The sequence below is a fragment of the Lepus europaeus genome, chromosome 1 (genome assembly GCF_033115175.1).
Source record: "Lepus europaeus isolate LE1 chromosome 1, mLepTim1.pri, whole genome shotgun sequence".
Lineage (NCBI taxonomy): Eukaryota > Metazoa > Chordata > Mammalia > Lagomorpha > Leporidae > Lepus > Lepus europaeus.
In genome coordinates this window covers 124,710,978-124,728,624 of record NC_084827.1, presented here as the reverse complement: position 1 = coordinate 124,728,624, position 17,647 = coordinate 124,710,978, and the positions used below count along the sequence as shown (strand labels likewise).

Below are 17,647 nucleotides of genomic sequence, written 5' to 3'. Positions count from 1 at the left end.
AAATTTAGGGCCTGTGCTGTGGCATAGTTAGACTAAATAGTTAGATTAAGCCTCCGTCTGCAGCACCAGCATCCTAGATGGGCGCTGGTTCTAGTCCCAGCTGCTCCTCTTCCCATCCAGCTCTCTGCTATGGCCTGGGAAAGCAGTGGAAGATGGCCCAAGTGCTTGGGTCCCTGCATCTATGTAGGAGACCCAGAAGAAGCTCCTGGCTTTGGATGGGCCTAACTCTGGCCATTGCAGCCATTTGGGGAATGAACCAGCAGATGGAAGGCCTCCCTCTAACTCTGCCTCTCAAATAAATTTTTTTTTTTTTTTAATTTGACAGGCAGAGTTAGAGGGAGAGAAAGGTGTTCCTTTCCTTCGTTCACCCCCCAAATGGCTGCCACGGCCATTGTGCCACGCTGATCCAAAGCCAGGAGCCAGGTGCTTCCTCCTGGTCTCCCATGCGGGTGCAGGGGCCCAAGCACCTGGGCCATCCTCCACTGCCCTCCCGGGCCACAGCAGAGAGCGGGACTGGAAGAGGGGTAACCAGACTAGAACCCGGCATCCACATGGGATGCTGGCACCACAGGCGGAGGATTAACCAAGTGAGCTGCGGCGCTGGCCTCTAAATAAAATAGTTACCCGCATGGGAGACCAGGAGGAGGCTCCTGGCTCCTGGCTTCAGATTGGCGCAGCGCGCCGGCCACAACGCACTGGCCATAGCGGCCACTTGGGGGGTGAACCAAGAAAGTCTCTAACTCTGCCTGTCAAAAAAAAAAAAAGTGACAAATTCAGGGATTCGAGCTCCATATCCTGTGTTTTAGGATCACTTCATGCTAACCAGATGACTAACAAGTGACTGAAATTTATTTTGAAAAAACAATGTTACCGGGTTCTAGGAAACTATAACTGGTTTTAATAATACAGGTTGAGCATCTCTGATTTGAAAGTGTCATGTTTCCACAAATTTTAGATTTGGGCATAATTTATATTTTTGGGTTCCAAAAATCCAAAACCTTCCAAAATATGAAACACTTCTTTTTTGGTCCCATGCATTCTGGATAAAGGATAATTAGCCTATATTGTTTTAAAAAAAGATGCATAGGGGATATTTAATTGGTGTTGATAAACTTGGATATTGCAGGTCCCCAAAAAATGAGATTAGGCAGCATTTATACTGACCAAGTTCTTAAACATAAGACCAAAAATCAGAAAAGACATAATGCCACAAAACCTGACTGAAAAAGGATGATGTGCAGACTTGCAATAATCACTTGGATGTGTGTGTCACTGATAAACAAAGAGTGTCCTAGATTTGGGACAGGCCATAGAAGCACAAAGCATTTGCACAAAGAAATGTCAGCAATAGGTACCCAGCAGTGCCCAGCACTAGTGACAATACCTTCCTGATACCAGTCAATAATTAGTCCAGACTACAATTATGTACCATCCATATTCACCTAATAACATTTAAGCCTCCAAGAGTACATATATGTACTTGGCCAGACTTCACCAATCCTGTATACTACAAATTTCTCCAGCCCCAGTCACCCAATCATTAATTCATTAGGAAACAATCGTTAATTCTTAATTATAAATTAATCAGCTTTCTAGAGTCCAGCTTGTTTTCTATTTCAGTTTACCAAAGCACAAGCCACCATCATATTCTTTTTTTTTTTTTTTTTTGCCAGGCAGAGTTAGAGAGTTATAGACAGTGAGAGACAGAGGGAAAGGTCTTCCTTCCGTTGGTTCACTCCCTTAATGGCCACTATGTCCGGAGCTGTGCCGATCCGAAGCCAGGAGCCGGGTACTTCCTGCCGGTCTCCCATGCAGGTGCAGGGCCCAAGCACTTGGGCCATCCTCTACTGCCCTCCTGGGCCACAGCAGAGAGCTGGACTGGAAGAGGAGCAGCCGGGACTAGAACCCGGTACCCCAACCGGGACTAGAACGCGGGGTGCCGGTGCTGCAGACGGAGGATTAGCCAAGTGAGCCACAGCGCTGGCCACCACCATCACATTCTAAGATGAGAACTCTTTGGGACCCCAAAGTAGAGTGCTAATTTGCTTCAACACTAGTGTGTACTAGTGTAAGAACAAACTGAGGATACACAGTATCAATAGAATTTCAAGGTCATTCTTTTCCATAAAGGAGAACAGTGCCTAGGAAATTGCAATTTCATAGTTACTCCAATTTAGTTTAATGTTCATTTTCAAAAGTATTGCCTAAAACAAAATACCTAATGGAAGACTCATTTTGTGAATTACTATGTAACTTTAAGAATGTTTATATCATGATTTAGGCTCAAAAGCTACTTTCGAGAAATTCTCCATTTACACATCATCTTTTGTGATGCAATGAAAACCTCAATTTGCAAGTAAATTTTTAAAAGGTTTTTTTCATCAATGTTAATAATTCTAGATAATTACAGCATTTTTTTTTTCAAGTACACCATTCAATAAACAAATGACAAAGCACTTGTCACAGGTTGTAAATCTGAGGCTTAATAGGTCACCCAGTTGACTTTATATGGAAATAAATAAGAGCTTTGATTGGTAATATTAAGGCTTCTATAAGCAGAAACTTCACTGATTTAAAGATTACTCCCTTTGGTCTATCCTGTTTTCTGTGTACGTCTCTAGCAGATTCAGCTCAACCCAAATTTTGCCTGTTTTTGGCTTTGTCTCTGTTCCTTCTGGCTCTTTCCCATTTGTCCTGTTAGGAGATGTAGGTTTCAGTACCAGGGATAAGGCAAATGGGAGCAAAACAAGCAGAGCCTGAGGGAAAAGAGTTTGCGTGATAAGGCAGCAGCCCTTTCCAGAAGCAATGGGCAGGGAGACTGAGAAAGACTGTAAGTGTAAGATGTACCGAGAACTATGCTCCACACCAGTAACACCCTTTCTGGTTGTTACATCAACACAGTCAACTTTTCTTACATGGAATGTGAGATTCATTTTCTCTGTCATGCATGTTTCATGTTCATTTTCCTCACTTGATCCATACACAAAGGAAGTTGGGTTGACAAACCTGTCAGAAATAAACACAAATGTAATTGAAAGTCTAATCTGATGAGCTGTTGTCAAAAGAGTTACTCTCTATATTTGGATTATAGCGTATTTTCAGCATTATTATGGAATACTTTGTAACTTGAACATTTTACTGAAAAATAATGCAGCTGGGTGTCCACATCCCCTGACCTGGGTCACAACATCTAGTCTTACTGATAATGTTTTCATGCCTTCCCCAACCTTCCCTGTTCATTTCCCTGACCATTCCATCACTTTGAGCCCTTAAATGATTCAAGCAAGACTGCAATGATGGGATCAATTCTTAGTTTTTCTTTTCTTTAAGACTCATGTCTTGAAGATATAATCTAACATCCTTTTAAGTTACTTCTTTCCATTCCTTAATTCCTGTTGGTTCTTTGTAAAGAATTTTAAGTCTAGAAAGCAACTGAAATAGGTATGACACATTTTTTCTTTGAATATAAGGTTGATTAGCCATAGGAGGGTACCTCAAAAAGCTTGTGGAAAAATGGAATTAAGATAAATTTGGCAGTAGCACAGTGGGTTAGGCTGCCTCATCATCCTGAATGAGGTCCAGTTTGAGTCCCTGCTGCTGCATTTCCAAACTAGCTCCCTGTTAATGCACCTGGGAAAGCAGTGGAAGATGGCCCAAGTGCTTGGGCACCTGACACATGGATGAGGTTCCAGGCTCCTAGCTTCAGCTTGGCCTAGCCCCAGCTGTTGCAGCCATGTGGGTAGCAAACCAGTAAGTAGCATAGCATTCTGTGTCTCCTCCTCTCTTTGTAACTCTGCCTTCCAAATAAATAATTTTTTAAAAGATTGTATTCATTTATTTGAGAGGTAGAGTTACAGAGGAAGGGAGAGACAGAGAGAAAGGTCTACCATCTTCTGGTTCACTCCCCAAATGACCACAATGACCAGAGCTGGGCCGATCCAAAGCCAGGAGCCAGGAGCTGCTTCTGGGTCTCCCACATGGGTGCTGGGGCCCAAGCACTTGGACTATCTTCTACTTCCCTTCCAGGCCATAGCAGAGCACTGGATCAGAAGAGAAGCAGCCAGGACTAGAACCAGTGCCCTTATGGGATGTTAGCACCACAGGTGGACTCTTAGCCCACTATGCCACAGCGCTGGCCCCAACAAATAAATCTTTAAAAAATATATACATTTTGGTACAAAAAGATCTGGGGGGCTGGCAAGGTACAGTTTGAGTCCTGGCTGCTCCATTCCAATCCAGCTCCCTGTTAATGCACCTGGGAAAACAGCAGAGTATGGCCCAAATGCTTGGGCTCATGCACACATGTTGGAGTCTTAGAAGAAGTTCTTGGCTCCTGGCTTCAGAGTGGCCCAGCCCTGGCCCTTGTGGCTATTTGAGGAGTGAACCAGTGGGTGGCAGATCTCTGTTTCTGTCTCTTCTCTCTCTGTAACTTTTTAACCAAATACAATCTTACCAAACAAGAAAAAGATTTAGAAATCTATGCATAGTTTTTCATAATATACAATTCCATGACCTTTTGGAGGCCCCTTCGTATTCATGGATTTCAAAATTTTTGCACTAGAATAAATTTACTTTTTAATTCCTTACTTTTCCATGAACATTCTGAGGCATCCTCATACATACAGTAAACAAAGAACTTTAATCTTTTTCCCAGGGAAAAAGATTGGAAAATATTAAATTTTCCAAGTTCCCTCCTATTTGTCAGCTAATATTTGGTAATATCAACTGAGAAACCCATTAAACAGGAATTAAATTAGAAATATTCAAGAGGTTCAATTTAGGCAGTTCAGTAGTTAGAGAACATTGTTTGCCCAAAGTAAGGAGTTGTGAACAATGGAAAAAGAGGAGGGCACTCATCATCAGAAAACCAAGGGAGGCAGAACAAACACTGAAAGCCAGAACACATGCAATCAGCTTTTTATTTTTTCCTATTGACTTGAGGTCCTACTCTTGTCACGGCATCTTTTTTTGACAGGCAGAGTGGACAGTGAGAGAGAGAGACAGAGAGAAAGGTCTTCCTCTTGCCATTGGATCACCCTCCAATGGCCGCCGCGGCCAGCGTGCTGCGGCCTGCGCACCGCGCTGATCTGAAGGCAGGAGCCAGGTGCTTCTCCTGGTCTCCCATGGGGTGCAGGGCCCAAGCACTTGGGCCATCCTCCACTGCACTCCCTGGCCACAGCAGAGAGCTGGCCTGGAAGAGGGGCAACCAGGACAGAATCTGGTGCCCCGACCGGGACTAGAACCCGGTGTGCCGGTGCCGCAAGGCGGAGGATTAGCCTATTGAGCCGCGGCGCCGGCCAATCATGGCATCTTTTTTTCTGTTGATCTCACTTGTTAGTCAATCCCATGACTTTCAGATGCTGGCACTTTTCATTTATTTAGTTGTATGCCATTTTTATAGTGGCTAAAATGATTAGGGAATGGTTTATATTTATAACAATAAGAAAATTTCATCTACTTTGTTCTGAATATTCTCTGGTGCTTTAAAAAATGTAGTTTAATACAAAGACTAATAGCCAGCATAATTTCCACTGAAATAATTAAAAGTTTTCTTATTCTTCCCTTTCATTTCCATATATATCTTCTCCCTGATTCATAGAAGGATCCACTCAATCACTAAAACCCTAAGGAAGCAATGTATGTTGGCACCAGAGCTGTGGTCAAGGAACTCTGTCATCTCATAGATTTAGAGTGGACCAATGACATCCTGCTGCCACCTCTCTCATGTCTCAGTCCATTTGCTACTTAGGTAGGTGATGATTAAGGAGAGAGGTGATTTGGCCAAGCTTCCCTGTCCTTGAACTTCACATTGGCTTTACAAAAACTGCATACTGCTGAACCTGGGGAGCCCTGAATTGCACTATCTACAACTGAAAGTCTGAGAAGGGGGCCTGCTAGGAGCTTACTGAGGCTCCTCCAGTTAGAAATTTGATGTAGAATCCGTGATAATTAGAGAGTGGATTACAATAATAAACACCTAAGCAAAGGACTGCCAGATTGAGGCAACTGCTCAGAGAGAGAAATAGTATCCTTTTTCATTTACTTCAAGTATGATTTTGTCATTAATGTAAACAGTAATGGAACTGACAGTCAACTCTAAACTTTACCGAACGCTTCTCTTATCTACTTACCCATGAGCAGTTAGCATAACCTCATACCTTAGAGGTATTGCTAAAGTCACTTTGTTATGCTTCAAAGTGTCCATTTCCCCTTCATTTTCACTACAGAAACAAAGAGAAAATACCCTGTTAGAATCCAGGCATAAAAATCATCTTCAGAGAGAACTAACTACAGACTATGAATATGAAATATTCTTAGAGGTTAGTTTATACAGCACTTTTTTTTAAATTTTTTTTTTTTTTTTTTTTTTACAGGCAGAGTGGACAGTGAGAGAGAGAGAGACAGAGAGAAAGGTCTTCCTTTTTGCCGTTGGTTCACCCTCCAATGGCCGCCGTGGCCAGCACGCTGCGACCGGCGCACCGCGCTGATCCGATGGCAGGAGCCATGTGCTTCTCCTGGTCTCCCATGGGGTGCAGGGCCCAAGCACTTGGGCCATCCTCCACTGCACTCCCTGGCCACAGCAGAGAGCTGGCCTGGAAGAGGGGCAACCGGGACAGAATCTGGCGCCCCGACCGGGACTAGAACCTGGTGTGCCGGCGCCGCAAGGTGGAAGATTAGCCTGTTGAGCCACAGCACCAGCCAATACAGCACTTTCTAGAGTACAGGGATAAGAGTGGAAGCGACAGCAATCCCCCACTCTTTAAACTTATCATGTGCTAGATAGAGGGGTTTGGGTTTCTCTTGGTACCAATTTTGAAAATAAATGACATAAAAGAAGGCTTCTCCTATAGATGATCAAAGGAACCCTCTCTCCCCCCAGCTACCAGGGCGCACTTCCTCTAGTTCAGGACGCTTCTCCGCAGTGAAATATACCATGTGGCGCGCACTGTGACGCTGACGTCCTCCTCCGCTGTGCTGAGTGAACTCACATCCAGCAGGAAGCTGATATCTATCTGTACAACAGAGAGGGACAGTTGCCTTACTTTTTTTTTTTTTCTTCTTCCTCAGCCTGAATACAGTTATATAATGTAAATGGTAGCTTTTCTTAGTAGTTTATGTTCTATGGAATTTAGACTTGAAACTTGAAACTACTCTAGAGGTGGAAGCAGCCTCCCCTTGGCAGGAAAGATACAGGGTAGCTATGCGGCTTTTGTGGCATTCATAGCGACAAGCAGCGATTGGAGGCAAAGCTGATACCAGGTGGGAAGACAGGCAGCATCAGACTGTCAACATTAAAAAATGCTTTTGCAACTCGAGTGAGGACTCTTGCCAAAAAACACCTTTTTGAACAGCAGAGGTAACATGCCTGGCAGACAGGACCTCCTGGGGTTGGGCAGGGGAGTGTTGAGGAAGGATGAGGAGGGGGGCTGAATTCTGATTGACACATTCACATGCCCATCTTGGTATAAGCATGCGCTCCGCTCCCCTTTTTTAAACAGTGAACATTGCCAGGAATATAAACACAAAGCTCAAAGGTTTCAAGCCCAGTTGGTTTGGCTTCCATTGTATCATCTAGCCACGTGCTCTAAGTTAGAAAAAAATTATAGATTTGCATGCAGCATGAAAACAGTGGAAAACAGGAGAAAATAGTCAGTTAGTAAACCAAAGCCACAGATGCTAATCACTTACCCTTGAGAGGTGATCTACATATATATAACCAACACTGCAGTCAAGTTTTACTGGGCCAGAGCTTTCTGTTACTTCACAGTTTATTTGTTTCTCTTCCTAAAAGGGAAAACAACAGCAACAACAAATAATTCGGTTAGGAAGTGAAGTAGTAGTTTATAACATTCATTTAAGGATGATTTTTTAAAAATTTTTTATTTTTTTTTATTTCTAACTTTTATTTAATGAATATAAATTTCCAAAGCACAGCTTATGGATTACAATGGCTTCCCCCTCCCCATAACTTCCCTCCCACCCGCAACCCTCCCCTTTCCCGCTCCCTCTCCCCTTCCAGTCACATCAAGATTCATTTTCAATTCTCTTTATATACAGAAGATCAGTTTAGTATATATTAGGTAAAGATTTCAACAGTTTGCACCCACACAGAAACACAAAGTGAAACATACTGTTTGAGTACTATTTATAGCATTAAATCACAATGTATAGCACATTAAGGACAGAGATCCCACATGAGGAGCAAGTGCACAGTGACTCCTGTTGTTGAACCATCAAATTGACACTCTAGTTTATGGTGCCAGTAACCACCCTAGGCTCCCATCATGAGTTGCCAAGGCTATGGAAGCCTTTTGAGTTCACCGACTCTGATCATATTTAGACAAGGTCATAGTCAAAGTGGAAGTTCTCTCCTCCCTTCAGAGAAAGGCACCTACCTCTTTTTTTTTTTTTTTTTTTTTTTTTTAAGGGAAAGGGTTTATTGGGGAACACCCAACAGATCAGAAATCTGAATCCAGCCAAGACTGGGAGAAAAGTTACTCATCTTTTGTAGGAAGAGTGGTTTGTCTGTAGAGAAATTTTGAACAATTATACAGCATTAAGTGGGGAAGAGGACCATCAGTACACACAGATTGGGAGTAGAGCCATTGGTAGTAGAGTAGAGGTTATGATTACAAAGAAATGAGGCCCAAGTGTGCTAGACAGGGTCTAGAACAAAGGACAGAGTCATTATTAGAGGAGCTAAGAAAGGTGCTGTCTAAGCTACAATTAAGTTTTCTGATTGAGAGGCAAATAGAACCTGATAGAAGGGGCTTGATAATAATCTGGTGGGCTTCAGGCTTTGTAAGTTAAGAGGCCCAGACCTATCTATCTCTTCACATGGGGTACATCCTAAGGGAGGTGTGAACCTCCTGGGGGAAGGCACTCTGTTGACTTTCATTACTTAGCTGGCCTGGGAGGAGAGCTGGCCAGGTAAAAGCAGGTGGCATCTCTAACAAGAAATTTACAGTTCTGCCTGCAATGTTGCTGACCCTACTTGGCCGTCCCCTCAGCTGCAGTGGTCACTTTGGAAGTTGGGCTGAGTGAAGGGCTTTTCAGCTTAGAGTTAATAAGATCTGTGGCTCTGACCTGGGCATCCTTCGACTCCAGGGCAGGTCCATTTCCAGTGATCCAACTCTTGGCAGAGCTGCCAGGGCTCTTCACAAGCTGACTTCTGCTGAAGCCCAGGCTTACCACATGGAAAGCCACTGCAGTGGACTGGCCTGTTGGGTCTCCTTTAGGGCAGATCACTGTACAGATCAGCCATTAATAGGCCTGCCACCCATTGCTTCTGATGCCTAGCTTTCTTTTCCTCCTGGTTTTTGTTAAAGCAGACCAGAGGATGCAAGTCAAGGGAGTGCCCAAGTCCCATCTCTAATCCTCAGTGGCCTAAACTACAAGTCTATAGTCACAGGCATGTTCTGTAGTAGTTTTTCTAAGGTAGACAATGCCCATGAGGAAAATTATATTCTCACTTTAAAACTTTCTTTTCCTTTGGTCTGAAAGGGAGGTTTTTTCCTACTTACTGTTTACTTCGCTGATGGTGAAGTAAATCTAGCTATGAAATTATAATTTAAGCTCTTATTTCGGCTATGCTATTACAGAAAAATGTTAGCCATCTCTTTTATAAGGTCTAAAGATTAAATTGTGCATCCTACAGATTCCTTCATAATAAAATGTTTCCTACCTTGAAGAGAATAGAGAAATGAAAGAACAAGTTTGGCTTAGAATAGAGAAATGAGGGAGCAAGTCCTAGATCGCTTGCTGACATTAGCAATATCACATGAATACTTAGTAAACAGTTTCAACCATTAGATAACAACTTAAGAAAACATTTACCAGAAGGTCCAATGCCTTCTATAAATTTTAAGAATCATGTATTTGGAAATACCTCTTAAATATCTAACATGGTGTAGTTGGTTTAACCAGTAAACTTAAGCACAAACATATAAAATGTTTTTAGTTTCTTTCTACCAACAAGTTTAAAACATGATACAGAGATTCAGGTCACATGAATCAAAACATATATTTGATTAATTTTAGCAGCTTATATTTATGGACAATCTTATCTATAAGCCAATTAAAATAAAATTCTTAATAAAATTTTCCCATGTGGACATACAATATGTACACAACATAACATAATAGACCAATATAGCAATTTTAATAATAGCTTTTAAAGTCTTTGGACGGGGCAAGATGGCAGAATAGGAAGGGAGCACACTGATAGTCTGGGAAGAGACAGTTTAATAAAAGTGGAGATACTGCAGGTTCAAGAAAGAGTAGCAGAAGAAACAGCAGAGGATACTCTTCAGGAACTAGTGATTCACAGTGGACCTGCGTGGAGAGCATGGGAGCCCACAATTCAGGACACCAGCGGCAGACTCAACACACCAGCGCTGGAATGTGAGGTGAGCCGAACCTCCATAGCCTGAGACACCGGTGGGGAAGCGGAAAGAGGAGACTAGAGGGAGCGAGGCTTGAAACCCAGTGCGGAAAAGTTCACCAGGCTAACTAGGAGAGAGAGGAAAAAAAAAAAAGAAGAGTGGCCGATACGGACCCGAGTTTCTCTCCCTCCGCTCACCTCTCAAAGGCGAGCAAGACAAAGAGCAGCCGCCATTTTGGACATACATCATAAGCAGGGCGACCTCAGGTCTGCACTGACCCTTAGCCTAGCAGAAAAACCTGACTCTGGGGAGGGGGTGGGGGTGAAATAACAGGAGATTAGGACCTAGTGAATGTGTGGTGCTAATGAACTGAGACTGTGAAAAAAGAGATGGTGGGGGAGAACTCAAGGAATTCACGTGAGTACTCTCCAGAGAAGCTACAATTTGGTAACCTTGGCAACCCAGTGGGAGACTGCAGGAGAATTTGAGCCCACACTGAGGGCAGCACAGATTCCCTGTGTGGTCCTTGGGAAAGAGCTTCCTATCTCTGGCTCCTGTGGGTATATCATTTGCCTGCTAACTACTTTCAATTCCGCTCAGCTGTGTGGTATTACTTCCCTTTTGAATCAAACAAAGAAAGAGAGAGAGAGAGATTGACCATGCCTAACCAGGGAGTGTCACCTTTGGCACACCCTTAACCCTAAGGAACCAAACAGAGCTCTCAGGCCACACCCATCTCAAGCCTCTAAGGCTCCATCAAAACAGACAGTCCACTTAATCTAGAGTCATAGTATAACAAGAAAAAACACCACAGCAAGGGAATAAAATCCAAAGATATTTCCACAATGCCAAGCAACAAATGCAAAAATCGAGGAAACAAGAACAAGGAAGATATTATGACACCCCCAAATGAACAAGACACACCAAGCCAAGATTAGAAGATGATGAGATGGAAGAAATGCAAGATACGGATTTCAAAAAAATGTATGATAAGAACAATTAGAAGTTTTCCCTGTCTGGTACCAGATTTCAGTGGAAATGCTTCCAACTTTTCCCCATTCAATAGGAAAAACAAATGCTTGAGGTACGGAAATCCTTACTGGACAGGATAGAAAATCTCCTTCGAAAAATGAAATCTTAAGGAGGAATCAAAATGAAATGCAGAAACTAGTAGAACAGGAAAGTGTGACAGTGAAATCAAAATGAAATGAAGAAATCAGTAGTTCAAATGACAAACACATTAGAGAGCCTTAAAAACAGAGTCAGTGAAACAGAAGAGAGAGGGCAAAGTTACTACTTATCAATAATCACATTGAACGTTAATGGCCGAGAAAGTATGGTTAACTGAGGTTACTAAAAACAAAAAGCAATTCAAATCTATTAGCAATTTACAAAAAGAGTTTAAAGGATGATTTTTTTAAACAGAAAATCATCCCAGAAGTTACTTTCCTAGAAAATCCTTTTCTGTTTATTTTTGGGATAAACGGATATATTAATAAATGATAAAACTATGTGCAGATATATGCATATCCTAACATTCCTATAAATTTTTCACAAAAATTTCCTATACTTTTAGCTTTCATTCATCTTGATTTATTTCCTATTTTATCCCAGGCCTAATTTCTTGAAAAAATCATGAGACAAAGAAAGTGGGAAGTCTTATTTCCTTGATCTTCATCTGTCTCGTATGTGAGTCTATATTTGAGGCATTTAATCACAATAGGGATATTTTAAAAAATGTACTACTGAGGGGCTACAATATAGGTGCTGGTTCTACTGCCAGCTGCTCAACTTCTGATCCAGCTCTCTGTTATGGTCTGGGAAAGCAGTAGAGGATGGCCCAAGTACTTGGGCCCCTGCACCTACACTGGAGACCTGGAGGAAGCCCCTGGCTCCTGATTGGCTCAGTGCAGGCTGTCGTGGCCTTTTGGGGAGTGAACCAGCAGATGAAAAACTCTGATTCTGCTCCTCTGAAACTCTGCCTTTCAAATAAATAAATCTTTAAAAAATAAACATATACTACCTGCCACCTCATATTCCTCCTTTTACTTTTGCAAATAGGCTCATTATACACCAGAGAAAGGAGGTAGCAGATATCTGCAGGAAGACAAAGCCAATCTCACACACCCTTAGTGTGCTAATGGACAGAGAGATGCCTAAGAAGAAAGTAACTGAGGCTTTTCTCTTTTAGATGCAACCTTACGACTACCTCACCGATGAACTTAAGATCTCATAACTGAGGCCCAGAGATAAGAAAAGCTCAGTTGGCATACCTTAAATAAAAGGTTTCTATGTAAAAAAAAAAAAACCAGAACAAAAATAAAGTAACCCATACATCCTTATATCCACAGAGAGCTTGATATGTTCAAATCTTCATAGCAGCCTAGCTTAGAGAAGATTAGGGAAAACTTCTTCCAGTGTTTCTGCAGAGGGATGCTCAATAAAGATTTTCTTCTTAGGCCAAAAAAAGGAAAAAATAAAAAGCTCTGTATTTGCACCAATTTCTTGTAAGGAAAGAAACTTGTCTGGATCCTGGCTTTACTTCAAGAGTTTGGAACTTGTGGAAGAGTACTGCTTCCACTGTGTTGGAGGTGGTTTGGGAAGAAGGGAGTGAGTGTGAACTTCCAGTGAAGAGCAGTGACTTAGGCAGCCTGGCATGGCGGAACACTACTGCTGTGCAAAGACCTCAGCCAGGAAGAGCATCGCCACAGCACCAGACAAGCCCACGGCCGTGAAAAGGTGATGCCCTCCGCACGGTCCTCTCCTCTTGGCACTGGGAGCTACTTGGCACTCAGCCCCCCGGGGAACTGGCCATTCTGGGCAGAGCATGGAGCCTGAATGTTTAGCCTAAATAAGACTCACACCCAGTTATTTATAATACCTCAAATCAGTGAAGTGAACTGTATCATTTACTTTCTAAAAAATGGAGTAAAATACTCAGTGGTGGCATACTATTGTAGTTACAACACTCACCAGGTCTAAAATCTTAATGAAGTACAGCCCCATGGGCAGTCTGATGTGCAGCGTTGTTCCATAAGCATCATCTCCAGCATTGAACAATGACACATTCAACATTAACATCTTCATGCCTCCAACAGCAAGGTAGGTTTTATTTTCATGCGGCCTAAAGTTAGGGAGTAATATTTAGCTCTTGATTAGGAAATAAAAATCCCATCTTCATATATATACATATATATATACACACACACACACATATATATACATTTCTGTTGAACATAAAATATTAACTTAGAAAAGCTACCATGGGAATAACCCCATACAAGCAGATGTCAATTCATATGAAAAAGAACTCTTCAGTTTATCATGTTTGAGGTAAATTCGGTCAGCTATTACCTAAGAAAAGTTTGGCTTTTTCATTAGTTTAAGTCATGTCAGCCTTACTGCTTTCCTTCATTTCTGATTAGCTTCTGCAATTTCAACATCTTCTTCATTATCTCACAATGTGTTCAAAAGGAAAAGCACTTTTTAAAAATTTTCTTTCAGACTGGCACTGTGGTGTAGCTAGTTAATCACATATAGCCACTAGTTTGAGTCCCAGCTGCTACTCTTCAAACCCTACTCTTGCTAATGTGCCTGGGAAAGCAGCAGAGGATGGCCCGAGTGCTTGGGCCCCTGCACCCACGAGGGAGATCCAGAGGGAGATCCAGATGAAGCTCCTGGCTTTGGCCTGGCCCAACCTTGGCCATTCCTGCAAATACTACACTACCACAATACAATAATACTACAACCAGCAGATGAAATCTATCTAACTCTGCCTTTCAAATAAATAAATATTTTTTAAAAATGTATTTCAGTCCTTGAATGGGCATTGAATTAGTTGCTGTCCAAACCAAAGGGTAAAGATTAGGAAACTGGAAGAAAAGGTGAATGAAGAAGGAATGGAAATCACAGATAAGAACTACCATTTCCAGTGAGGGAGTGGCACTTAGAGCAGGCTGACTGGCCACCTATCCCAGTAACTATGCCAAACTGAAAATAGAATTGCAGTAGAGGAGCATTGGCCTAACAGTTAAGACTTCTGTTAGGACCCATGCATTCTACATCAGAGACCCAGCTCTGTTTCCAATTCTAGTTTCTGGCACTGCAGAACTAGGATGGCACCAAGTGATGGTTCAAGTAATTGGTTCTTGCCACCCATGTAGGAAACCTAGCTCAAGTTCCTGGCTTTGGACTGGACCAGCCCTAGCTATTGTACACATCTGGATATCGAACCTGCAGATGGGAGCTTTCTGTCTCTTAATCAAATCAAATCAAACCACCAGAATTGCAGAAATGCTTCACTCTCCTGGAAGTTGTAAAAAGAATGCTGCAAAACTAGTTGTAAGTATCAGTTAAAATCCTGGCAATTAGACTGGTTCACTGGGTAGGGGGTGTCACTTGGCATTTTAAAACCTTGGCCACCCCATCTGTAGTAACAACTATTCAGCGAAGATTTGGGTCTTGCACATTCCATGAAATCCTCAGAGCATATAAATTTAAGAAACTTGAGGCTTAAGGAACTTATTCAAGGGCTACTATTAGAATGTTCTAACGCCATAATTCCAAATTTCTGAACAGCCCATTCTCTATTCCTAATGAGAGGGTTAGAATAGCTAAATGCTATGGATTCTCAGTTACAGTATGTTACGATTTTACAAACTTTAACCTAAAGACAATAAGTCCTGAAATTTGAAAATTTAGAAAAATTACTCACCTAGAGAAAGATGCGACCCACAGCAAAATATCAAGTGAGGATATTCATAAACATATGAAAAATAAAAGCTCTCCTGACACTTTGGAATTTTGAAAGCTTCTTTACTATTATAATAATATATGTTAATATATTATATTAAATAATATATTTAATAGTATAATCTTTCTGGAAGATTTGTTTGAATAAACTCTTCATGGAAATGCTAAACATAGAATGGGCACTTAATAGCTATTAATAGATTAAAGAAAATTGGTAAATAGGACAGAGTTTGGCAACATGTCTCAACTTTTCTGCTTTTAAGCATTACTTGAATATGCTAAATGGCTGACAACTGAAAATTCCTATACAATAAATCAGGTGCTGTGTCCATTGCTCCCTAATACAAAAATACTTAACATACACTTCACTCTCTCGTACGGATGATACAATAAAGGACAGATTTGTAAGTAAACAGGTATTATAAGTACCAAGGAGCGAGTTATGAACTAAGCTATGGAAGAACAGGGAAAGGAACCACTCTTGCCTGAGGCTAGTGAAGACATATTACTCTTTGCTTTTCTACTATTAGGACTATTTGGATTGGTGGTTCCAAGAAAGATTTTTTTTTTTCATTAAAGTAAATCTCATGTTTTATGATTGAACCTGAGTTAATCTGGATTACACGCAATTGGTTTTTCTGCCTGAAGTCTTTCTCCTTTCCTCTAATCCAGTCTTCACACTGCCAGAGGGTCATTTTCAAGAATGCAAACTAGATGTCCCATGTCTGTTTAGTTCCTTTGAGTGCTTCAAACTAAGAGCCTCAACTGCTAGCCTGACATCAGAGCCTGACATCAACAGCGGATCCTCAATGCACTTTCTACTGTACAACACACTGCTTTGCTCTTCCCATACATTCCTACAAACAGGTGTCCAAACATACCAAGATATTTTATGTCCTACTTTCATCTAGTCCTTTGCCTTTAGCATCTTTTCTCCATGCATCTGACTAACTTGTACTGGGTCCTCAAGTCTGCATTTAAGCATCAGTAATTCATAGAGTTCTACTCATTACTGACCTCCTTTATGCTTCCCTGTTTTCCCCTAACTAGCAAAGCTGGTGGCTTCTCCTTCCCCAAAGCATACCAGCAGTCTCTGGAATGCAGTATTTTTACGTGGTTTCTCTAAGCATTACTCTAAATTCTCTTGCAGGGAAGACACTGGATCATTATACAATAATGGTTTTCTCAGATCCTAGCAACAGTTAGTGTTCAAAACAAATGTGGGTATATGTGTATATGGATCAAACATAAAAGGACTTGGGTTACACTCAAAGAATATGAAAAAAAAAAAAAACCCTAAGAAATCACTTGTTTAAATTTCATGAAATCATAAATATACATTCTGTTAAACTAGAACTTTATAGCTATGTTTATCTGTTCCAAGATGACATTTGGATTCCAAATGTTACATTAACACCAGAAAGTAATATCCAGGACCACATTCAAGGGACCTGTACCCTTACCCACACATCATTATAGAACTATGGAAAAATAAATACAGGAAGGGGAATGTGGTTTCTGAGAAACAAATTATTAGTTCCTATGAACCTCACAATGTGCAAACAAAAGGAAAATTTTTGACACTCTCTCCCACTTTCATAATTTGAACTAAGCTGAAAGAAATTGTATACTTCACCTAATACTTAGGATTTTTTCTGCTCAATCTGATTTGTTTTCATTTTGAATACATTAACCAAAGTATAACATGTATACAGAAATGCACATATCCTAAATATACAGCTCAATGATTTGACCAAACTGAATACATGCATAATTCGGGTACCTAGATTGAGAGTTTTATTGGTACTATAGAAAACACCTGTAGTACCTCATTCCTTCAAGTTACTGCCTCAACCTATCAACCTGATTTTTTATTGTATAAGTTGGCTTTACCAAGTTTTATACTTATTATAAATGTGATCATAGAATATTTAATCCTTGAGTATCTTTTCTTAGGTGTGTGGCTTCTTTAATTCAGAAATTTTTGTGAGATTAATCTATATTGATACATGTAGTTGGAAAGTTTTCTTTTCATTGGTGCATATATTCCATTTTATAAATAGGCCAAATTTTATTTATCTATTCAATTATAAATATGAATTTTAGAAATTTGCAGTTCATAATTTTATAGACTTTTGTTGAATATGTATATATCATATTTGTATCAATTATTTGTATCTATCCACCTTTATGTTTTCTGGGAGCAGATTTTAATGGTTTGCTTAAACCAGGATTAATTCCTTAAAACCTCTTATTTTATACTTTAAGTTATGCTAATAAACTACAATTAAATAACAAAATATACTATTAGGAATTATTTTTAAATAAGAAAATATAAGTTTATTTCAGAATTTCCATGTAAGAAGAATATTACATAGCAGTGGTCCGTAAAACACTGCTTACAGCCCTGTGTCATATCTCTGATTTGTAAATAGAGTTTTACTGGAACACAGCCTTGCTCTACTTTGTTCTACAAAAGTAGAGTTAAGTTTTGAACAGACATCGTTGTT

At 40.8% G+C, this 17,647-nt stretch overlaps 1 protein-coding gene across 1 annotated transcript in view; it reads right to left on the bottom strand.

The window, feature by feature from the left end:
* Positions 1-17,647, bottom strand: part of ITGA4 (integrin subunit alpha 4) — a 108,666-nt gene that overhangs the window by 13,657 nt on the left and 77,362 nt on the right. Inside the window, exons 18-22 of the mRNA XM_062188675.1 lie at positions 13,359-13,509; positions 7,690-7,785; positions 6,934-7,013; positions 6,132-6,221; positions 2,916-3,006 (exon numbers count right to left, since the gene is read on the bottom strand). Coding sequence (XP_062044659.1) covers positions 2,916-3,006; positions 6,132-6,221; positions 6,934-7,013; positions 7,690-7,785; positions 13,359-13,509 — 508 coding nt within the window. The remainder of the gene's footprint in view (positions 1-2,915; positions 3,007-6,131; positions 6,222-6,933; positions 7,014-7,689; positions 7,786-13,358; positions 13,510-17,647) is intronic.